The sequence below is a fragment of the Zootermopsis nevadensis genome, unplaced genomic scaffold, assembly GCF_977971745.1.
Source record: "Zootermopsis nevadensis isolate Lab colony 2312 unplaced genomic scaffold, Znev_1.0 Znev_ptg000010l, whole genome shotgun sequence".
Taxonomy (NCBI): domain Eukaryota; kingdom Metazoa; phylum Arthropoda; class Insecta; order Blattodea; family Termopsidae; genus Zootermopsis; species Zootermopsis nevadensis.
In genome coordinates this window covers 8,580,990-8,606,244 of record NW_028259142.1, presented here as the reverse complement: position 1 = coordinate 8,606,244, position 25,255 = coordinate 8,580,990, and the positions used below count along the sequence as shown (strand labels likewise).

Below are 25,255 nucleotides of genomic sequence, written 5' to 3'. Positions count from 1 at the left end.
ATACATGGTGCATATGTATAGAGACTGACACAGCTGTTGAGTTTTGTGTGAAAGCAGGTGTACAGCCTAGAGGCACGGCTATTCATTCTCTATGAAATGGTTTAATAAAGTAGACGCCAGTGAATGAGAAGTTTTGCTACACATGATTTGTATTCTTTATTAGAAAATATTTTAATTCTGCATAACTATATATCAGAAGGACTTTTTGTGACAGAGAGTCTGGAAGGAACTGTTGTACTGGACGGACGTATAGACTTCAGAACTTTTTATATGCCTGTGTGATCTGTTTTCGATCAAGCGACCCTTGGGTCGAATACACTGAGAAGCAGAGTAATCCGGTTCTAAGAGCTGGAACGGTTATAATGGATAATATACGTTCTAATGTATCATATAACTTCTAAAACATGCAGTTATCGGGTCTGACTCAATCAACAAACAGTTCTTTGAATGGAATCTTCTTGGAGACGTTCGAAACAATTCTGTGTACTATGCTGCCTAAGGTGTAGAACATAGGCTTGCCAAGGTCATCAATGACGAGCTGCCAGTTTTCATTCAGAAATTTGTTCATGTTGTCACCTGTAAAGACAGAAATATCAGCAACTGACTTCTCTCTGTTTTTACAAACCGGCCTATTTCATTAATTACATAATTGCTATAATATGATTAACCCTTAATTATATTAGTTAACTAAGTCCTCATTTTGCATTTGAACAAATAATATAGATCTTTCGTTAAATAAAATGAGTTAAAACTGCAGAACAGAATGCTAAATCAAAACACCCAAAGCCATGTATGTGTTTTCTTCCCACCATTAATATATGTCTGGGTGTCTATGTGGTACAGTTAGATCATTACAATAAACATTGACTGGGAATTTAGTAACGAAACACAGTTACTTCGAACATGACGTCCAAGTACAAGCTACCATTACCTCAAAACACCATTATTGTTTTTTGAAAGATTTTTCTCAGTCGAAGGACCACATACATTTAAATAATGATTCGGTTCACATAGGCTGTATTTCCTGTAGTATATCGCGTCCATTTCCAACCCTAAATTGTCAGTATGATGTTTTTCATTCTGTTATGTCTTCCTCTTCGTGCTTTTTTCATTGCTCTTGTTGTCTAGACTCGTTCTTGTTCTGTATTATCTCTCCCCCTTTCCCACTCTTTATCAGCTCACTTGTTCCTGTTCAAAATATTCGTTTTGATTTCAGTTAAAAAGAGTATCCCATGGATTCATTCCCTGTATTAGCTTGAAAGACGTTCCGCAGTTGAATTGGAATTCCCTAATTAAATTTATATATGCTGTCATAGTTATAAGTATGTTCTAGTTCAATATATAGGACCTCACCTAGAAATTTATTTCCGTTGAAAAGGTTTTCTAAGTGCAGTTTCATCAACTTCAAATTGTAATCCACGTCATAAGCTTGCGGAATCACGTACACTTCACCATCCTGTAATGTGGTCAGGGTGTAGTTTGTTGAATAATTGCCACTGAGCCCATCTGGGAAAAAAGAACTTTATTAACAAAAACAGATATTGTAGGCATTTAAAAAGCCTATTAATTAATTCTATGGTTAAGGATCTCCTTATGCTCATCAAGAAGTTGAATCGTTGGTTATTAATGAAATTGTTCAAGTTCAGAAATTAAAAATTAGATGAAAATATAATTAGTGTGAATAAGTAAGAGCCTGAATGGAAGTGATCGTGATCAATTTGACATTTCTGTCCTGTATTCCTTTGGACAGAATGAGGAGGATAGAGGTCGCCAAGCCTTTTTCGGTGATGGGAAACTAGGATAAGCTTAGAATTTGTATCCTGAGTGATATTAATAGAGAATAAAAGTGTTCTGAGTTGATTAAATTACTAATATTTTTATATATCTTCTACTGTTTTAACAAGACCTTTTAAAAACTTTGGGAGTCCTCCATCTCACAAAAATAAGCCAGCTAAAAGTAGGTTACCTGAGTAATTTCCTCAGGACTGTCATTAAAATATCTTTAAACTAAGAGCAGTTTAGAAAAGAAATAAAGATAAAAAGTGATCTTCTTAACACGCACACCACGTACGTACATAGGACCACCGATTGAGAGATATTGATTTGTGTTATTACCGCTCTTCATTAGAACAACCACCAGCATTTTTAAGCCAGCCCATTTCTTTGGAACCAAGGCTTATAACAACTTTTCCCCTTATTTGAAGTTCTTTAGTCAGCTTTTGGTATAGATTTCTTGAAATCGCATTTCACAATTAACTTCTCTCTTACTTTATTCGTCCTACATAGAGCAGGCGCGAGGTGTAGGCAAGCATGGCTGCTGCTGAGGGCCTAGCGACTGATATTATTTCTAATTCCTGCGCCGTATTACGTAAGTCGTTATTGTACTAATAGAATCGAGGTATTGATGCGCCTGACCGCCACGGTGGTGGCTGCTCCGGTTTCTCCGTGGCATCTGAACAATTACTCCATACTCCATACACACAGAAGAAGGCAATGGCAAACCACTTCTGTATCACCTGCCTAAAAAACATATATGAACAGGTCCCAGACCCAGAAAATAATGGAAGGATCCTGTTCATAATATATCGCCAAACTCCTTTAAAGGAGGCGGCATAATTAAGAAGAAGATTAATGCGCTTTATGCGATTCTTATACAAATGTCCCAGGTCATTGTTGTTATTTTGGTAATTTATGCACTCAATTTATGCTATGAAATTTTGGCACAACAGTGACTTTCAGTCACTGTTCTTAGGTAATATTTGCACTGATGTGATCCCATGTCCCGTTGTTGCTTCACTGGAAACTTTGGATCCTATTGTTTCTTAGTAGTGGGTTTCATCAATGGCACTTTCGGTTTCAGAGTTTAGAAAGCGCTTCAGACAGACGGACCACAAGAAATTTCATTTGCATGAAAGCATGGTATATTCCAAGATGGAGTCTCGATATTTTGCTAGAAATGCAGTAGCACATCGGTCATATTAACCACATCTTTTTTTGAATTTCAAATCCGGATGCTTCGGAGAACTAGCAACATGTGTTTGTCAGCGGCAGTGAGAATAGCGGTAGGTACATAAAATCACACTGGCAGCAAAAGGAAATATTGTATTCGAGAGTTAAGGAAGTTCCTGTGACGTAGACAACCTAGTAGGCAAGTAATGATTTGCGGGCGAGTAACACCTTGTACCTGAGTGGAGAACGTTGGTATTTTGTAGAACGATATTTCTCGCACCTCTTTGCCACCATTCGCTGACTATAGTATCCTCATTTAATTATTTGTTTTATAAAGCTCACTTTAATAACTTACAGCGTTTTAAAGTATTCCCAGCTAAGTTTACATCAATTTAGAATAAGCACGACGTTTTTCGGTCTGCTAGAAGTGCTGTACACTTAATTCTCGCGTACATTATATACTAGTAACACTAACCAAAGGAGGCTTCATAGAGTCCTTTGCCATATATCGGCAGTCCTACCAACGTCCCAGCCATTGAGTAATTTCCATTCAGCACAGCATGCGGAATTAGGAACGAAACTCGGATGATCTGCTTCTCGAAGTCAATGCTGTTGACAGAAAGACAGACGGTGGTCGTTAGGAAAATACCTCACAAGTAGTAGTAAAATTGGAAAAGTAATTTTTACAACTGAAAATTATATAGTAACTGGTATAGCACTGATTACACATGGGTTTTTCATGACAAGAATTACAGGTAAATAGCCAATTCTAACGTATCCATTAATTTCAGCCATACATTTCCACATTACAATGGCTAAAATTGAAGCCGTGGTTGTTTCTGAAAACTCCGATTCCAAGAAAATGTCAATATGAAAAACGCCTACCAATTTCTAAGGCCAAACATGACAAAAAACTTTTTATTCAACCATTCTCAAGATTTCTTTGCAGTTACCAATCACTATCACAAAGAGCTTTTTCTCCACCACAGTACAATTATTTCAATTTTCCGCAATTCCTTTCTGCAAATATAAATCTTTAAGTTCAACAATTTCTCCATTCTTAATAATAATGTTTGGGGAATTAATAATGTTAAATATTTTTTAAAATCTTCTTTCTGGAAATTTTTTGGCATTTCTTTAAAGGCCAAAACTTTCTCATTCTTAACTTTGTTAAGTTTCAATCATGATATCGCTAATATGGTTTTTTATTATATTTAGAAAAGGGTACCATCACCAACGAAAATTCTATATTGAAAAATAAGAAAGAAACACATCAAGGACATGTAATTTTTCAACTATCGCAATTAGAATGCCTGTTGTTAAGTGCAATATGAAATACGCACTTGATTTTAAAGCTTAACATTTTTCAAAGCAGAATGTAATTATGCATTTAACATATACTAGTGCCACCAAAAAACTTTTACTTGTAAATATTTAGAGTTTGATGTTAAAAAATAGATACTTCACGGCAATTTGACATACCCAATTTTGTAGTCTTTGCCAAACGGGAAAGAACGAGATTCAAGATAAAAAAATTCAGTGAGTTTGAACACTGTAATGTGAGGGACATTCATTTAGAAATAATAGAGTCGGTGAACTTCGATATCGCAAATAATGTGTTTCTAAAAATGTACGAATCTTGTATTTCTTTCTAGAGGGTCGGGTGAGACGGTGATGGAAAATTTATTGATATTCCACATGAATTAAAGATTTGCGACTTATGTATGTTATGGAAACCAGCAAACCTAGAACAGTAACAGTGGGTGACAGGACGATTGTAACTATATTGGATGTGGTGAAAAGAAAATTATAGAAGAATGTTAAAAAAGAGAGAAATTTTATTTTAATGACAATTATTTTCAAAATAGTTTTTTTCCCAATTCCTCGAGTTTTTCTTTGAGGGAAGAGCATTTTATCCCAAATACTGAAAGACCGTGTCAGTTTACTTTAGTTACTGCTTTGGTGAACTCATTAAATTCAAAGGAAGTGTTATTAAGGAGACAAAAATATAACACACAGTTAGTGTCTGCATAAGCTGATTTAATATTTGATGATATTCAAGGAAATATTGTATAGCTCGACAGGTAAAGCTTTTCTTTAAACCGACATTCGTGTATTTCCATGAAATATCCAACATTGTAAAAGTCAGAAGTCTTACCAGAATAGGTGTTAAACGCAGCAGGTATTTTTGCGTTTGATGCAACTCCTAAGATACTAGTAGATTTCGGATAACCGCTTTCAAGTCCTAAGTTAGGATATTCATTCACGTAAATGGCATTTTGTATGAAAAACAGAATTTTGCCAGAAGATCTTTGATTACGTGGCAAAAGTAATAACCAATCAGCAATAAGTTGTGGTTTATTATATGTAGCTGACTGAATATTTACTACCCGAAATCATTTTTATCGCTCCCGGTGATCTAGTGATAGCGTGCTTGTAACTGAACACAAGGTTTGCGGGTTCAAACCCGTCCGAGGTCGAAGGATTCTTAAGGGTGATAAAAATCCGTTGTACATGATTGGGAAGTAAAGCAGGCTGTCCCCTGTCGAATATTTACGGCATGTAAATGAACCTAACGAGCATGAACGAGATGTTTCGTAAGCAAATTTAAGCGACAAATTTCCAACCATATATCTGGTCAATCTTCCAAAACGTCCCCACCAAATGTCTAAAATAGATCAGTCAGCCCCGGAAGGAGACGCCTATATTCTACGTAGGAGAAAAACGTGTATAAGAAGAAAGAAGAATAAACTCTTTTATTGTGAAATTCTTACATAAGGTGATTGACGATTAAAGGCATTTGACATTGTTTATTAGACCACGTATTGGTTCCGGAGGCAGACTTTCAATTTTAAACTGGTTGTCCATTTAGCTCAAATATTATCTTAATGCAATTACTTTTTTTAAATTGTACACTACAAGTCTAATATATATATATATATATATATACAAGGTGATTCTAAAAGGACTTTACAAGTTTGAAAATGTATAGAAATGTAATCACAAAGCTTACAGAATCGGTTGAGGTGTCATTTTTTAGCAAAACAAATCAAGTTTGATTCACGTTGTGCTCTAGTATCAAATTCCGTCAGCGCGAGCGCAAGCGGCAGTGCATTTTGAAATAACTACTTTCACAGGTGCGGAACGCTCGCTTTGTGCTTTGATTTGAAGAACCCATATCTGCGACAATGGTTTAACGGAATTTTCGCACCCAGTATGGCAAGGATCCTCGCAGTAGTCCTAGAATTTACTCTTGGCACAAGAATTTTGTTGCGACTGGTTGTTCTGTTCGCCATGACAAATCTCCAGGTCGCCCGCGTGTTTCTGATGCTGTCGTGGGACGAGTGAGGGAGAGCTTTGTCCGTATCCCTGCGAAATCAGCGATACGTGCGTCTCGTGAGACTGGCATTCCACAACCGACCGTTTGGCGCGTGTTACGAAAACGTTTGCACTTAAAACCGTACAGATTTACCATTGTGCAAGATAAAGTGGCTCGTTAGGAATTCTGTGCAGAACTTTTGCATCGGATAGGAGAAGACGAAACATTACTGGACTACATAATCTTTAGTGATGAATCGAAATTTAATGTCAGTGATAAGGTGAACACCTGCAACTGCAAGATTTGGGGCAGCGAAAATCCACGTACATCTCTGGAACATGTTCGTGACAGCCCAAAGGTGAATGTGTTTTGTGCCATTAGCACAGTTCTTTTTCCATGAGAGAACCATCAACGGTATCGTGTATCTGGATATGCTCGAAAATTTTCTCATACCACAATTAGACGAAGATGATCAAGAAGGACGCATTCACTTCCAGCAAGACGACGGACCACCTCACTACCTCACTACCTCCGGTATTTCCTGAATAACCGTTTCCCAGGTCGGTGGATTGGTCGAACAGGGCCGATAGCATGGCCACCTCGTTCTCCAGATTTAACACCTCTCGAATTAAGATCGTGTGTTTGTTACACACTTGCCTGCCAGTCCCACTGAGCTCAAAGCTCGAATCACCGCCGCAGTTTGCAGAAGTGACACCGGATATGCTGTATCGTGTTTGGCAAGAAATTGATTTCAGGTGGGATGTCTGCCGTATCACCAGTAGCAGTCACATCGAACCAAAATGACTGTTTGAGGTTACACGTGATTTATTTTGCTATAAAATGACACCTGAACCGATTCTGTAAGCCTTCTAAATAAATTTCTATATACTTTCAAATTTGTAAAGTCCTTTTAGGATCACTCTGTATTATCATTTGAGTGAGATATTTCTAAAGCATGCTTTATTTCATGCAATAAAACAGAAAATAAGTTTATTTGATGTTTTGGGGTTTTATCATCAATATCTAGATTCCAATCTTCAACAGAATCAATATTAATTTCTACTGGTGCCGAACTGAACCCGACATTTTGTTTTCCATTGCAAGTTTGTGAATTTTCTCATTCCTAAGTTCTTCTAATTTTTTTTGCTTCAATTACTCTTACTGAAATAGCTGCAGCACCTCTAGCTAAAGAACTAATTACGCCTAACGCAGCTAGAATAGCTGGAATCGTAAAAATAAATCCACCAATATGTTCTCTATGGATGTTTATAATTTTCTTAAACTGGATATATGTTAGTTTCAACGACATTCCAGTTTCTTTACCAGTGTTTTTATCATTCTCTTCACTTTGTTTATCTGTTAAAACGCAATATATTATGAGCTGTTTTAGTTTATTATGTCCGATTTTGAATGTAAATTATTTTAGTTTCTTTTTTATTATAAGGAATCAACTTTTAAAAACCTAAACCCCCATCCAATTTTCAGTTTCTTGTTTATAGCAAGTTACGTTGCAAGAGCTTGAATTACTTCTTTAAAAACGATGTTTGTTTACTAAAGACTCTACCCCAGGCATTGTATTCTAAAATTATGTCAGCTTCAGGTCTCAATTCTAGATCCTTATAATCTCTGTAAGCTACATCATACACTCTTGCAGCATTATCTAACGGATGTATCCCCTAGTCACATCTTTCTAATCTTTCATTTAATTTGGGACCAGGGCCTAGAAAATTGTATCTGGCAACAATAAGTTTGTTGTGAACAGCATTGATGTTATCGTTAACAAATCCTTTCCATACATTTCTATCCAGAATCTTGGTGGTAACCTATATATAATTTTAATTTAATAACATATTCTTACTATCGTTTATCGGTAGCAGAACCAACGTCATTATACTCGTGATAATATATAAACCCATCAGCATCCGCTGGTTTGTAAAGTAGACTGGATCAACTTGTTTCTGTTCCTTAAGTGTGTACTCAATTTCGGTTTCTTTACTTCGTGTCGCATTGATTACAGGTTGCTGACGAAATTTGTTTGTTAATAAATACCTTCTCTCTCTTGCTATGTAGCCTCGAGACATGTTACAAGGTAATCCTGTAACTTAATATTTTCTTAGTATTCATTATTTAAAAAAATATATTCATTGTGTAAAATGAAAAACGTAACTACTACAGAAGCGGGTACTGGAAATACCGAAACGACTAAGAACGGTAAAATATTTCGTAAAGGTATCTGCAATATATGCGGTAAGACTAAACGTCAATTCGTGAGTGACGGTACTGCACCGCGCAGTAAAATAATTATGTATGACAAAGGAAAAGAAAGGAAAAGATAGTTAACGAACTTCATAAACCGATAAGGAAAAATTACCCTACAAGAGCTAATATTACAAAAGTATAGACGGCATGCTAATTTGGTTGAAATCACAGGAATTAATGGATTCAAGTACATGTTAACAACAACCGACACGTTTTTAAACTAAAAGTTAAATCCTGACAGAGTATCGTAAAAGCTTCCGAAAATCATTTTAATGAGCGGAAAACCATATTTAAATAAATAAAGGATGGAGTTTTACAACAAACCAGTTTCTGAATTAATGAACAAGTGTGACATAAACCAATGTTCAACATTTAGTAACAAAAAAGCTGCAATCTGCGAAAGATTCAATAGGACAATCAATGAGAAAATGTGGAAAACTTTTTCTGTTCAGTGTAGTATAAAATGGTTTGACATCCTTCTAAAATTGTTTAGTGATTGTCGTAACAAAAAGCACCGAACGGTAGGAATAAAACCTGTAGAGTTCACAGATTCAAAATTTGTAAAATTTGCTTAGGAAACACTTTATGAACCTATAAATTAAAGTTCAGATTTGCAGGCAATGTTCGAATTAGTAAAGTAAATAGTTTATTTGAAAGCGGCTACACACCAATCCGGTCAACGTATTTGTTTGGTGTACACGAAGTCATTTCTTCTATTCAGCCAACATATTGAATAAACAATTTAAAAGGTTAAATATTTAAAGGTTTATTTTGCGAACCAGATATTTAAAAAAGAAAATACAGTGGTATCTACTTGATTATCAAAGTTCTGATAAAATCTGAAGATAAAAATTTAAAAACCATTTTCCAGGCACTTTGGCTTATTTCGTAGTAAAGCTTAGGTTCTAGGACTTTTCCTTTCGAGGTTGACTTATAGAAGTACTTTATACCTTTTGCCGGGTTCCCTACTTGATTCGTGACTGCTGATACAGTAAATTCACAGTTTCCCAGTATATCAACTGGGAATTCCCTTTTCCACCATCTTGTGACACACAGTGTTGCATTTAGGGTTCTGTTTGTTGGTAACACAGACATGGTTATTTCCATTTCCCTCACTTCCATTCAGAGGCTGCCCCATCGAGAAATTACCGAACTCCAGTTGTTGTTTTTTGTGGGGTTAGATGGAATTCCGTCGTTAGTAATTAAGAGTTGTTCTGGTATTTTTACTCCCTTGTTAACCTATATCTTTAATCTAAGCTTCCTTCTCCACCCTTGATAGACTTGTGGTTTTGTACAGTGCTCTAGTCTGTTCTAAAATTGAGTATGCATTCGTTGTTTGGAACTCTATCACTAACACTGACTCCTGTAAGATAGAAAGGATTGAAAGGAAATTTGTAGCTCTATGTCACACTTGATTTTTAATGGCGTGTATGCTTATAATTATGAAGATATTTTAGTCAGACTAAATTTAAGGAGGAGGCTTCTGAATGCGCTTTCCCTCATTAATGATTTTAAAGGCAAAATTAGTTGCTCATCGGTATACGATACAGTTAGTCCCCGCATATCCACTAGGTTTATCAGAGACTACTCTACCTTTACTGTACAACGTAATTTCAAGACTAGTCCCTTTGCCAGATGCGTTTCTGTTGCCAATTCAGTCTGTATGAACATCGACATCTTTAACAAAGATTGTATTTTGCTTACCGATATCAATCAAGTTTCTAAATAATTAAAATTGTTAACAGTGAAATCAAGGCACTTATAATATTCAAAATACTTCATTTTGTCCATATTTTATGGTATTTAATCTTGTAAGTTTTTTCTAGTTTTTCTTTTTTTTCCTTTTTTTTAGTATTAATGAATTGAATTATTATATTAGTTAGGCATATTATTTAGCTCATTTACTTGTGAATTATCACTCAATAAAGGAATTGAATTAAATTATTATTAATATGGTAAATTTATATGTTTAGTTTCATTTGTTTGATTTAGTATTTTAAATATTTTACTTTTATTTTTATCGAAAAGAATGTAATTATTGTATTATACATCATCCTGTACTGTTGTTCAGTGCTTGACTGTTATTGGTATTATCCGGCTGCTGTCAGGCACTTAAATAAACGAATTGAATTGAATCAACGATTTATTATTTTTAGCTTTACGTTAAACCACATATATAATCGTATATTTGGCTTGTGATCTTAAGCTTTCACGGCGACTATGTGTTTTAATGAAGAAAACACCTTACAGGGCTGGTAGCCTTTAAAGAATTCGTTATGTACAGTAGATTCCGATTAATTGGGCCATCTGTTAATCGGGGCAGCCGTTAATTTGGGACAAATCTTAATGAACAAAACAAATCGAGAACGTTACCTGAATTTTCTTCGCTTATTTGGGACACCAAGCCGTTTAATCTGGACTATTTCTGTGCAGATCGACGGGAACGAAGACAGGTGGCGCAGAGAAAGAAATATATGTAAAATGGTGGCTGCTTCATGCTTGAAACAACAGAATAATTTGTACATAAACTTTCTGAAACTGACACAACGGAATTGACAATAGATACGCAGAGGCTTTCAAAACTCTTCAGCCATCGTTAATGTTGGTCATTTAAAAAACTGTTTGTTTGTTAAAACTGCTACTAAATTAGTCCTATTGTTGGAGACAGTTTCACATTTTACTCAGTTTTCTGTGACAGTATCTATCTCTGGTGAGGTATTTGACACTGCTTTTTCATGTGAATTATTTCAACATCAGGTTTAATTTTTGTGGTTGTACCCTTCAAAGATTTCAAAAATAAGATACGGCCTGTAGTATCCGTCACCAAATTGAATGCTTCAGTGCCGCAAAGTACGTCACATGTCTACCCCGCATTTCTAAGTGATCAATAGAGTAATATTTTTCTCTACTACGCTGCGAGTGCTGCGATGTAGTGACTCGCCTGTGATACCGTATTCGTGTTACAGCGCTGTACTATTTCTTGTAGCCTCGAAGCACGCAATTCGATAACAGCTGTTGTTGTTTTCATTTGATGATTATTATTAAGCTTATCAGTTGTTCACACCAACAGGTACTACGAAACACTCCCAACATGACAAGGCGGTCTCTTTGACCTAAGCTGTCATAGAGTTACTAAAAGCATACGCACGACGCTCAGAAAACATCTGTGGACCTGTTGACAAGCCCTGGTATAGCCAAAGAACAGATATTTCTGAAGTGTGTAGGAAGATTTGAAAGGAAAGTAATCTCTAGATATTTATTCATTTACTCTTCAGTGTACAATTCAAATTTTACCTGAAATCTTCAATAACGGCATCCTTTACTCCCGCGATAGTGAAATTGCTGGAAGATGCGTTTATACCGGAGTATGTCAGAACAAGGTTCTCGACCACTAGTGGATCCAAGACAGGGATGTCATACTTCTGATCTCCTGAGAAATGAACAATCATCTTGAAACAGATAGAGTAAAACCCCTCAAGTTGGTCACCCCTATATACTGGACACCCCTTTATATTGGACACTTTTAATTGGAACCGGCGAATATCTTTTAATTTTACATGTACACAGTACCCTATAACTTGGACGCTCCTTTATCCTGGAACTTGAACACCCCTTTTGTTGTAAGTTGGACAGGTTCATGCACTTAGCTTTAATGCTTTTCAGGGAAACGTTCTCAGTTACATGTTTTGTTATTTTAAATTTCTGACTGATGAATGCCTCCTCTCTGGATGATTAACTTATGGACATTGAACCCATCATTGGAATGCATTGCAAGTGTTTAACTATTCTTTTGCTGAACCCCTAACTGGACTATAGTATTGCAGAAGACACAACTTTAACTCCATCAGTACTGTGCTTGCATTTGAGTTCAGCTATGGGATAGTAAAAATTGGTGGAATTAACTTTAGAAAATATTATTGAGTCTGGGTTGTAATGTGCAATGCATGAGAGTGGGCTTTAGAAGATTATTATTAATACCATTGTCTTAATAGATGATCTAGCTTGGTTATTTGATTTTGTATATCTTTAACGTTTTACATTTATATTAGAATTCCTAGGTGGATTATTTGTTTTTATTTATATTTCCTCATTTATTTTTCTTTGTGTATAATATTGTATAAATTTTGGGCTTGCCTGTATTTGGCTGTTATATTTAATTCAAGTAACCCTACAGTAGTTAGTGTATGTAAGTAAATAGATTATATTGTCATTAGAACACAGTCTGATTTTTCTCTTTCCCTCTATTTTGGACACCTCTGTAAGTTGGACACATTTTCGTATAACCCCAAGTGTCCAACTTAGAGGGGCTTCACTGTATCAGCGACCTCGACATCTACGAATAATTGCTAAATATTCCTCACGCACAAAACTACATTCGTAGGTCACGAACTAGAAGCTTGGTCCAAGTAACTTACCGAGGCCAGTTGTAATCCTGCCAACTTAACTACAAATTGTGACGAAAAGAAGCACGGGTAGGGACACACATATGACAGCTGTACTAAGTATATACACTTTTACATATGCTGAATAAACAATCCAAATTTATTATATAAATACATATGAAAAATTTAAACCATCATTAAATTTAATACAGCAACGACATTTTTCGTATTCTGCTGCAATGTGTTTGAAAGACTAAGTATAATCTAATCTTTCGCTCTAAAAAACAATTATTTGCATTTATTATGACGTATATAACTGAATCCATATTGGGAAGTAATCTGAAATATAGTGTTTCATAATGATAACTGCAGCTGGGAAGTGTTGCAGTGTAACTCACCTTTGATAATTCTCGGAATAGCAGCTCTACCATTCTTTAGGGCGCATTCATTGAACTTCGGATCACTTCTAGAACATGGCTTAATGTAGTCCGCTGAAAAGAATTCAGCATAACAAACATCTGCTCAAGAACATGCCGATAACAAACTTTCCTTCACTGTTCATCGTTCTCGTATATTTTAAATGGGGCTGTTTCTCTGATGGTTTGTGAAGAGGAGACTCTGGAGCAGAATGAAGACTCTCTCAAAACATCGCAGTGTGGGGGCGCTATAGTGGTACTGTGGGACGCAGCGGTACAAACTGAAATAGCGTTGTTAAATGCAGGCGTGTACACTGAATGCGTAACTTCTGAGACGGAGCTTGAGAAATTACAACAAGTCTTTTACGGTTTTGAAAAAGAAGACTAAAAATATATGAGAAACACACTTAAAGTCTGAACAAAGATTAGCTTAAAGTAGAGACAAGAAGGAAGAATAAACTTATTTCCAGCTTTATTCCGAAAAGGAGCCTTCAACTATATTACCAATGTTTGTGGCATTTTGCAAATATATCGCCCGGCCTTTATGTGGAAGTCGTAGTAGTAAAAGAACGACTTAATGTTTCAGTTAAACTACCGGTACCACTCTGTTATGTAAGTCAGTAGCTTTTGGAAGCGCTCAAACGCCTGCCCAATGAGTACCGGAGTCCTACGCAATTTCGCGAATTCTATTCGATGAATTTTAAGGGTTTAGAAGCACCTCAAGAAACTTCTTTCTTTAGTGTAATGCAAAAGATTATTTTATAAGCTGAACTGCTTTTTCTTAGTCGTTAAAAATGCTATTTAAATAATTAAATATCGACAGGTTCTTGTCATGGCTGTCATAGGAAATGTAGTGTACCTCACTATGAACAAAATTGCTATAATATAAACAATTAATATATTTATAATGAAGATGGCTGTCTTCTGGATTGTAGCGTAGTAATAGTGCTGATAATTGAGGCAGCAAGTACTTGTGAATCTTCGGAAGAATTCTAACAGACTTCACGGAACTACAACTCGAAAGGCACCCATTTTCGTAGGTGCAGTTGTAAGAACCTCAAATCCTTCACCACATGCTGGAATACGTAACGAAGTCCATATTTCATAGTCCATAGTCATTCTGAAAATCCGAAAATTTTCAGCTAGTCAAATTATTTGTCTTTATGGGACCCAAAGGTCCGTAATCGTGGTCATTGTAACCCGCCACCGACTCTAACCTGATAGTTAAATCCAGTTTATGCAGTCAAACTATATTTTTTTATTTACTTTTTCTTCTGTGCCTAGATCTCTCAAATGGTGTTTTGTCCTGATTTTTTTAAACAAAAATGTAGATCGTCTTTTTCTCATGCCATCCCTCCATGTTATATGTTTGCTGTACTGAGCTTGAGTTATTTAATAGATCTAACACTATTAGCTTTGTAGTTCATGAACAGGTAAAAGTGAAGTAAAGCTTTCCTGCTACACAACATCTAGGTGTTTGCGGGGAGTGGAGGTACAGCTATAACTATTTCTTGACCTCGGTACTAGGGGCGGTGAGGTTGTCAGCATCACTCCCCGGCCGCGCTTTACTCCTGGGAAAGAACCCCAATCCCATTGGACAGGAGGCTGGGTGGGCCCCAGAGCTGGTCTGAACGTAGAGGCTAGAGGAAAAATCCTCTGCCCCCGTCGGGGATCGAATGCCAGACACCCAGCCCATTAATGAACAAGTATTTAGAAATAATGAATGATGCGTATACTTATCACACTGAAAAATAAAAAAATATTTTCTTTGATATTAAAGAAGTACTTGCAGGAACTAAATATTATGAACGTGGGGGCATACTATACATTTTCATAAAACACTCTTCGCCTGCCCACGGAATATTATGTAAAAAGCGCTAAAATCTGCATAGAGGACGATTATTTGGAATCAGATGTGCTCTCCGCAAGTAATCGTATGGATGCAATTGCTCTTCTTAAAGTACTTCGAAGAATCTTGATTCGGATAGACCGAATCCTTGTGTGATATCGCGCGAGCTTCTCCACGGCTGTCAATTCACAGCTGCAAGTATGACGTCTTCATTGGGTGTTATCCGTGCAGTCTGTTCTTCTGGCTATGGTAGGGTAACCCAGACAGAAGAGTCCCTGGTCCTCCAGTTTGGGGGTTAAGCGCAGGGCCAACAACCCAGCCTCGTAAAAAAGGTTAATGTTGAGAATAATTTGATGAATGAAGCCAGACTCTCCTCACGAAGACGAACCTTAGCAAGGAACAAGGATAAAAATATGGTACTAAATATTGGAACGTGGAATGTGCGCACTTTGTTACAAGCAGGAGCGACGAATGGTATAGCTGATGAAATTATGAAAAAAGAAATGAAAATTGTTGCTATACAAGAAATTAGATGGAAAAGTAAAGTAAAGTAAAGTTTGTCCCACTATACGCCTTGTAGGCGTTTGGGGTGAGTGGAGGTATAGCTCCTCTCTTCCTTGACCTCGGCACTAGATGGGGGTGAGTGGTCAGCATCACGCCCGGCCGGCTTTACCCCCGGGAAAGGACCCCTGTACCCATTACATACCCAGAGCCGGTCTGGACGCAGAGGCTAGAGGAAAAATCCTATGCCCCCGTCGGGGATCGAACCCCGGCCGTCCAGTCCATAGCTAGTCACTATACTGACTGAGCTATCCCGGCTCATAGATGGAAAAGTAAAAGAGCAATTAATAAGGCAAAATTCTCCATATATTATTCTGGGAAATACGATAGACAAGGAGGATGTGGAATAGGATTTATTGTTACCAGACAAATGCGTAAAGCTGTGCTGGCCTTTACGCCAGTAAGTGAAAGAATATGTACACTTAGAGTAAAAGGGAAATTCCATAATATAACCCTTGTTAATGTCTATGCACCAATCGAGGGGACAGAAGAGGTGGCAGTAGATGGGTTTTATGATGAATTGCAGTCTGTATGTGATAAAATTTCGAAACATGACATGATAAAAGTACTTGGTGATTATAATGCGAAGCTTGGGAAAGAAGAAGTCTATGTCAAACTATTTGGAAGGAATAGTCTACATGAAGAAACCAATAATAATGGCCTAAGAGTAGCACAATTTGCAGCTGCAAATAATTTAAGGGTCATGAGGACATACTTCCCAAGGAAAGGTATTCATAAGGGTACTTGGAAAATTCGTGTAACAAATAATTTTAATCAAATAGATCATATATTGGTATCTAGGAGATGGACGACAGAAGTGGAAAATTTGCGCACATTCCGAGGGGAAAATTCTGATTTGGACCATTATTTAGTTGGGTTTAGAATGAAGCCAAAAATATGTATGGTTATGAAAGGGAAAATGGGAAAAATTGTAAGATGTTATGTAGAGATATTAGAAGATAACGGCACAGTACAGGAGTATCAATATAATTTAAACTTAGAATTACAAAAGATAGAAAAAGGGCCTAATATTGAAGATGAATGGAACTGCATAAAGAATGCCATTTTTAAATACAGCACATATAACTGTTGGAGATACAAGGAGATCAAGAAATGAAGATTGCTGTGATGATGAATGTAGATTTGTCGTGGAATAGAAGATGCAAGCTAGAATGAAATATTTACAAAGAAATACGAGAGCTAATAGAAATATTTGTAATGAAAAACGGATATTTGCGAACAGAATATGTAGAAAGAAGAAAAGAGAAGCGTTAGGAAGAAAAAATCGACAGTATGATAGAACACCATCGTAGAAATGAAAGTAGAAAATTTCATAAGGAGCTTAAATAAGTAACACAAGAATACAGACCGAAAGCTGTAGCATGTAAAGAAAGTCAAGGGAATTTATTGACAGAGAACCGTGATATTGTTAATAGATGGAAAGAGTATTTTAGTGGTATCCTGACCGGAAATATAATCGAGACAGAGCAGCCGACATAATATACTGTGTATAATTATATTGAAGATCCTATGTTTGAAGAAGTACAAAAAGTAATCAAATGTCTGAAAAATGGTAAAGCACCCGGAAGTGATGGGATTACTGCTGAAACCTAATAAAAAAAGGGGGAGTCAAGTTATGGGAGAGAATACATTATCTGATATTGTTGATCTGGAAAGAAGAAAAGATTCCAGAGAAATGGACCCTAGGAGTAATACAACCTATACCTAAAAATGGAGATAGAATTGAGTGTACCAATTATATAGGAATTACACTTCTGAATGTAATATATAAAATCTTGTCAAGTATTTTATATAATAGAATGATTGTATATGTAGAAGAGATGTTAGGTGAGTACCAGTGCGGCTTTAGAGCAGATAGATCAACGATAGACGAGATATTTGGATTGAGACAGATTCAGGAGGAAGCCTATGAATATAATATTGACTTACATAACTTATATGTTGACTTCAGACAAGCATTTGATAGTCTCAATAGGGACCAAATGTTAAACGATATTCTCCTACTAAGGATACCATCTAAATACGTCAGGCTCATTAAAATATTGTTGAAAGACTCCAAGGAGTAGTAAGAGTAGGTGGTGAGCTAACTAAACCATTTAATGTTAATATGGGAGTTAGACAAGTAGACGCTTTCTCAACAATACTTTTCAACCTGACGCTGGAAGCATCTATTCGGAAACTTGAGATCTCATGACATATAGGCATAAAATCAATACAAGTGAGTGCGTATGCAGATGATATAGCTATTATTAGCAGAAATAAAGCTGCACTGGAAGAAACAGTATTAAAATTGATAGGAGAAACACAATTAACGGGGCTAAAAATAAATGAAATGAAAACAAAATACGTATGAAAGTTACAAGAACAGCAAGAAATATCACAAATAAATTGAGAATAGGACATTACAATTTTGAACAAATGCAGAATTTTAATTACCTGGGTTCACAGATTAATACTAAAATTCAGTAAGTAATGAAATAAAAGCACGTATTGTGAATGGTAATAGATGTTATTATGCCTATCAGAATTTGATGAAATCTAAAATACTGGAGAGGCAACTTAAACTGAGAATCTATAAAGTTCTGATAAGACCAGTAACTGGAAGAGTGATGGAATGGAGACCGATAGGAAGAAGGATGAGAGGAAGACCACGGAAACGATGGATAGACGACGTGGAGGAGGATGTGAGGACGATGGGAGTGAGAGGATGGAGAAGAATTGTAAATGATAGGACAGAATGGAAAAAAAATCATCGAACAAGCTAATACCCACACATGGTTATAACGCTATAAGAAAAAGAAGAAGAAGAAGAGTGTGTAACCATATTGACGGTGACGTTCATCTCGAAAACTAAGCGTCCCAGGATTAATGTTATTTAACATTCTGCACTTATTTTTTGTGACACTATGGACTCCATGTGCGTGAATTTCATTTCACTTTGTGTAATATAGAAATTAGGTATCGGGTAATATATTAAAGAAATATCATTTCATCTGAAGCAATTCGTGTGGTTCGAACCACATAAAATGGTGATAAAACCTACACGTCAGTCGAATGAAAGACATTTTCTTCCAGAAATAACTATTCTAATGTCCTGCATTCGTATCGAGGAAAGTACGCAAAACTTCCTTTATTACAGCTAAAATTGTTTATCGTTTTACTTCAAGTTTCAAGTTACAGTGAAGGAAGATTTTGTTGGTGGCAGGGAATTAACTTTAAAATAGTGGATACATATTGGCATCAAACCCCTAGAAGTTCTATCCTGATTAAATAAGAAAACCGGACTGAAAAGTATAGATAAGTGCAGGCTTCTTTAGTGGCATCGTTATTGTCTGTCTTAATTTTGTGTTTACGTAATGCGTTGTAAATCCAGTAGACATTGTTGGCAGTATATAGAGAGACGTTAAACGAATAATGTTATTAAAACTGACACATGGTAATTATCATCATCACAGCGTGTGGTTTACAGCCTTCTGGCCGTTTCTTGCATCCTAGTCACTTAGGATTCTTTGCCCTTTTTTCAGAGTAGCAGGTGGTGAGACTGCTGCCTCCCACTTGAAGATAAATACCACTATAATAGAAACGTTTTGCATTTAGTTTAATGAAATGCTGTTCACAGAGACGAAAATTCAATTATTCCCTTTTATAGAGTGACCAGCGTGTCATATTTTGTTCCAATGTGTCAGAGGATTCAAAATAGAAACTTGGATGAAATCTTTGTTGTTGTAAAATATAATAGATACAAAAAATAAAATCATGAAGCTGTCTCAAAAAACACCTACACATTTTAACTTCGGCATAAGATGCGGGTCAGCATTACGTCCTGGACTTACTTCATCCCCGGGAAAGTACTCCGGTACTGAATGCTTGTAAACGTATCTTGCTCCAAAGAATTATTTAATCATTCAGTCATTTGGTTTGATAGGTTTTATGTGATTACTGACAAGAGTGAAAATTCTTCCAGTAGAAATATTATCATTATAAAAATTCCATTAATAAGTTTCATTTGAAGTACTCACTATACATTAATCTAAATATACTGACTTTATTGTAACTTACGTAGGTTGAGTGCTTTAGCGCCGATGATCACAAGGTAGAATGCGAAGATCGTTTCAGCCTTTGTCATGGTGAAGAATTCTTCCAATGTCATGAAGGACAAAGCGCTCCTCTCATATATACTTTTAAACCGGGTCACCTTCATTAAAATATGAAAAAAAGACTTCGTCGTTGTAGCAAAACTGGTTGTTACAATAATTTAGATTCCAATCATGGAAATAATTTTTGGTGTATATAACTATCGTGGCTCTTAGTGTTATATTAGCATTCACCATTAGCAGGCTCGCTTGTGCCGTAAATTGCGTATACTTAATTTTGAAGTTCCACAAAGTTGATATGTCTGTAATGCTTCAAATTTAGAAAAAGTTTAAAACGACATTTATTTTATGATATGACTCAATAAAATTTACAGTGGTTTATAATTCAACCACAAAATAGAAGACCAAACTCAGGATTCGTGTTTTGTCATGTTATTGTTAATTTTACAGGAACAAACCTTGCCAAATTAGCATATTTAATAAATTCTATGATAATGCAAGCAGTTTTACTACGGGGAATTTCGATAGATGATTATATGCCTGCAAATATTGCCGTCGTTCTGTCGTATATATATAATTCCGAACAGCAAAATCCATTTTCATCTAGACTCAAATCCGCGGCAGAGTTTTCTGGTTAATTTCATTTTGCGTTCTGCCCAAGAATCCCTTAGAAGGTTTGCCATGGCAACTATTATAACTATGTATGCACACGAATTAAGAAACTTATTGGCAGCCAAGGCAGAACTTTAATATATCGGGATTCATTCGGAATAAGAGAAAGTCGGGCTTAGTTGGTTTATGGGTAACATATCTGAAGGTAAATTTCGGATTTAAGCTGGGTAAGGCCAATGGTTCTCGAGTCAACAGAGCAAACCTCTAATTTTAGATGCAATTTCACTAACGTGGGTGTACAACAGGCAGTCAGACAATACCCATTTGAATTCTAGTGTTTAGGTCCAGTGGGCGGCATTATAACATCAGGGTGATGAATGTGCCATGACTTTCATGTGAGGATGATACAGGTTTAAAACTCGAACCGCCTACGTTGCTCATGTCGAGGAATAGAAAGAACTCTGTAGTATAAAAATGAAATAATAATATTTGAATATGTGTACTTTACTTAATGATGCTGTTAATACAGATCAGACTATATGTTGTATAGTCAAAGGGTGGGATGATTAATAAAAGACGAATTGGAAAGTATATGAGAAGAGGATATTGTGGCCTATTTCAGTGTATCATCTAAGAACGTTCTGGAGATAATGGGAAAAACCAGACCTCAAGCAAGATAAAACTATCTGCGGGTCGATATTTGAGCCCGGAGGTCCTCATTATGAAACATGAACACAATCATTTCTGTAATTTTGTTGAAGGAAAAATACATTCGCCTCTTTATTGTTCCCGACTCTTCGTTTAAACATTAACTGGTGAAAACAAAAGATTGCTTAGGGTTTCGCGTTGCCAAATATCCCGGGATTTCTCGTCGGCGTAGTTCAGCGTGGACTAGGACAAAATGTTTTAGACCAGGTAATTGAAGTATACCCTTTCAGCTAACGTTTCCTATACATAAAGAAAAATGGTGTTTGAGATAACAGTACACGCATTTCTTGTATCTCGCCTTTCTAACAACTTTCGAACCGCCTGACAGTTAATAATAAATCTTGTAATCATGAAATTATAGGTCACCAAACATTAAATTTTACACGTTAAGAAATACAGTAAAACCCCTCTAGTTGGACACCCCTATATCCTGGACACCCCTCTATATTGGACACTTTTCATTGGAACCGGCGAATATCCTATAATTTTACATGTCCACAATACCCTATATCTTGGAAACCCCTCTATCCTGGAACTTGGTCACCCCTTTTTGTTTAAGTTGGACAGGTTCGTGCACTTAGCTTCAATGATTTTATGGGAAACGTTTACAGTTAGTATTTTGTTATTTTGAATTTCTGACTGATGAATGCCTTCTACCTGAAGATTAGCTTATGGTTGAGGGTGTGAGACATTGGAATGCAGTGAAAGTCTATAGTTATTCTTTTGTTGAACCCTTCACTGGACTACAGTACGTATTGCTGTTACAGTTTTAACTTTGTCAGTACAATACAATCCCACTATAACGCGGGTCGCGGGGGATAGGGGTAAACCCGCGTTATAGAGAAACCGCGTTATTACGGGAGTGCATCAGAAAAATAGTACGTACTGTACGGTACGTACAGTATTGATAGACTATCGCCATTTAAGAGTATACATACTTATTTCACTATGCTACGATTGATTTTTACGGAAAAAGTAATAAATAATTAATTTGTCTTGACATTTTAATATAATTTTGAGTTGTGTGTGAAGGATAATTGATGAACGTTTTTTTTCTTTTTCGCTGCACTATGGGGGACATGAGGTACCCGTGTTATATCTGGAACCGCGGTATAGCGAACCGCGTTATAGAGGGGTTGTACTGTACTGTGCTTGTAACTGAGTTAAACAGTGTTAACATAAATTACAGTAGTTAGATTATGTAAGTAAATAGATTACATTGTCGGTAAACGTAAAGTATTCCCTTCCAGTTTAATTTAGTGAAAACAAAATTTGTAAAAATTTAATTTACTCTTTTGATTTTTCTTATCAATAATTTCCTTTTTTGGGAAGGGCTCCATAATACTCTACAATTACCACATTGTCATTACACCACAATTTGAAAGGATGATTTTCTCCTTTCCCTCTATCCTGGACACCTCTGTAAGTTGGACACATTATCGTGGAACCGCAAGTGTCCAAGTTAGAGAGGTTGTGTAGCTGTTGTCCGACACGCATAATTTACGATAATCCTTAAACGACGTATTTAACTACAATGTAGGAACATATGAGGTTATGTAGCGTTTGAAGAAAGGCGCAAAGAGATGGGATGCCAAGTTATTAAGTTGTTATTTCGAACTATTTATCAATCAATCAATCAATCAATTAATCTATTTGTCCCTTTAACCCCTAAGTGGAGCATAGGGTATCGACGAACTTCCGCCACCGGACTCTATTCTGCGCCATGGCCTTGATCTCCAGCCAGGTCTTCCCTCCCTTTTCAATGTCTTCGACCTCTACACTCAGCTTCCAAGTGTTATTCGGCCTGCCTTTGCGTCTCGTGCCTTGCGGGTTCCATTCTAGGACTTGTCTGGCGATATTGTGCGTGTCGTGACGCAGCGTGTGCGCGATCAACCTCCTCTTCCTGTGGCGCACCTCGATGTCGGTGGGTGTTTGTTTCGTCTTTCTCAACAGCTCCTCGTTCGAGACGACCTGCAGCCACCATTTCATCAAAATGTTCCTCAGACTCCTGTTGACAAACGTCTGAAGGCTCCTGGTTAGTAGTTTGTTTGTCTTCCACATTTCTCCGCCATAGAGTAGGACGGACTTGACATTGGTATTAAAGATGCTCATCTTCGTGCTGATGTGGTGCCCTTGTGATCTCCAGATCGGTCTCAGCATCGCGAACGCGCCTTTGGCTTTGCTGATCCTGTTCCTGATGTCCTCCGCAGTTCCCCCACCTGTGGTGACAATGCTCCCCAGGTAGCAGATCTGGTAGACTTGTTCTATCTCCTGGTTGTCCAAGAAAAATCGTACGTTTTTCTGGTTCTTGAAACCCATCTCTTTGGTCTTCTTGGCGTTAATCTTGAGCCAGGCATCCGTTGCTTCGACTTTGAGGTCATTAATTATGGGAAAGGGGAATTGCAAAAATCTACGAGAAAATAAATTCGGTGAGATTCGTTTCTGGATCCGACTTTGTCACAAACATAGTTTAAGTGCAACTACGAGTGAGACGTGAAGATAGTAGAAACTTTAGGAAAAAGGAAAGGCAATACCTGAAAGGCAAATTTGTTGAATTTGAAACGAATAATAAGGAAAAAATATCACTGACCTGTACAATGAAATTGATAAATTTAAGAAAGGATATCAACTTCAGACTAATTTTGTAAAGGATTATAATGGAAATTTGTTTCCAGATCCAATAAAAATTGTGAATAAGTGGAAAAATTTCTTCAGTCATCTCTTAAATGTTCATGAGACTGATGTTGCTGAACAGATTAAATGAACATACAACTGAACTGTCAGTGAAAGTACCTAGTTTAGAGGAAGTTGAACTAGCCATTGGGAAGTTTAAAATATATAAATATTCATGTATTGATCAGATTCCAGCAGAATTAATTAAAGCAGATGACAACGGGTTTTATATGATGATCCATAAGCTTGTAATTTTAATTTAGCATAAGGAAGAGATGCCACAACAATGGAAAAAACCCATAATTATTCCTATTCATAAGAAGGGAGACAAGGCTGAGTGTCGTAATTATCGCGGAAATTCTCTGCTATCAACCTCATACAAAACATTGTTCTTTCAAAGATTAACTCCATATGCGAATGAAATTGTTGGAGATCATCAGTGTGGGTTCAGACTAAACAGATCAACAATGGATCAGATCTTTGCATTCTACAGATATTAGAGGAAAAATGGGAGTTCAGAGACACCGTACATCAATTACTTATAGATTTCAAAAAAGCCTATGACTCTGCGTAAAGATAAGTGTCGTATCACATTCTTATTGAATTATAAGTGCCAAAGAAACTAGCGAGTCTAATAAAAATGTGCTTAAATGCAAACTGTAGCAAAATTAATGTATGGAAATATTTATCTGAGTCATTCTTCATCAAGAACGGTCTAAAACAATGAGATGCTTTGTCTGCATTGCTCTTTAACTTTGAGCAAGAATATGCCATCAGAAAAGTCCAAGATAGGCAGGAGGGTTTCTTTATTGAATGGGACACTTCAACAATTGGCATATGTTGATGTTAATTAATTGGGGGACGACATAAATACAATAAAGAGGAATGCAGAAGTTTTACTAGAGGCTAGTAGACCGGTGGGGTTAGAAGTAAATTCAGAAAAAACTAAGTACATGTTAGTATCTCGTCGTCACCAGAGAGGCGGGTATAAGTATCCTTTGAAAGTGTTACGAAGTTCAAATATTTGGGAACAACAATAACAAATTTAAATGATACACATGAGGAAGTTAGGAGGAGACAAAATTCCGGAAAAGCTTGCTACTTCTCAATTCAAAATATTTTGTCTTTCCGTCTGATTTCTAAGAACCTGAAAATTAAAGTATACAAAACAATAATCTTGCCTGTTGTTTTGTATGGGTGCGAAACATGGTCTTTCACTCAGAGGGAGGAACACAGATTGCAGGTGTTTGAGAATAGGGTGTTGAGGAGGATATTTGGGCCTAAGAGGAAAGCCCCTCAGGGGGTTGCTAGTCCCCCATCGGGCGCCTCCCCAGGTTACGGATAGGGGAATGCTTCCCAGATATGGGTGGTACCGGGGAAATCAAATACCCGGGGCGGACAAAAACTAGCAT

General features: G+C 36.6%; 2 protein-coding genes across 2 annotated transcripts; both read right to left on the bottom strand.

Annotated features, from left to right (window-relative positions):
- Positions 1-120: 120 nt before the first annotated feature.
- LOC147874215 (protein takeout-like) lies at positions 121-19,928 on the bottom strand. The gene is made up of 6 exons (XM_087346456.1): positions 19,816-19,928; positions 13,308-13,400; positions 11,822-11,957; positions 3,425-3,558; positions 1,354-1,506; positions 121-576 (listed from the first exon to the last, which is right to left on the bottom strand). Exons 1-6 carry the CDS (start codon positions 19,904-19,906, stop codon positions 425-427), a joined length of 759 nt encoding a protein of 252 aa, XP_087202582.1. The 5' UTR covers positions 19,907-19,928; the 3' UTR covers positions 121-424.
- A 2,910-nt stretch (positions 19,929-22,838) lies between these two features.
- Positions 22,839-23,489, bottom strand: LOC147874214 (uncharacterized). The gene has a single exon (XM_087346069.1). The coding sequence runs from the start codon at positions 23,487-23,489 to the stop codon at positions 22,839-22,841; it is 651 nt and encodes a 216-aa protein (XP_087202195.1).
- Positions 23,490-25,255: the final 1,766 nt, after the last annotated feature.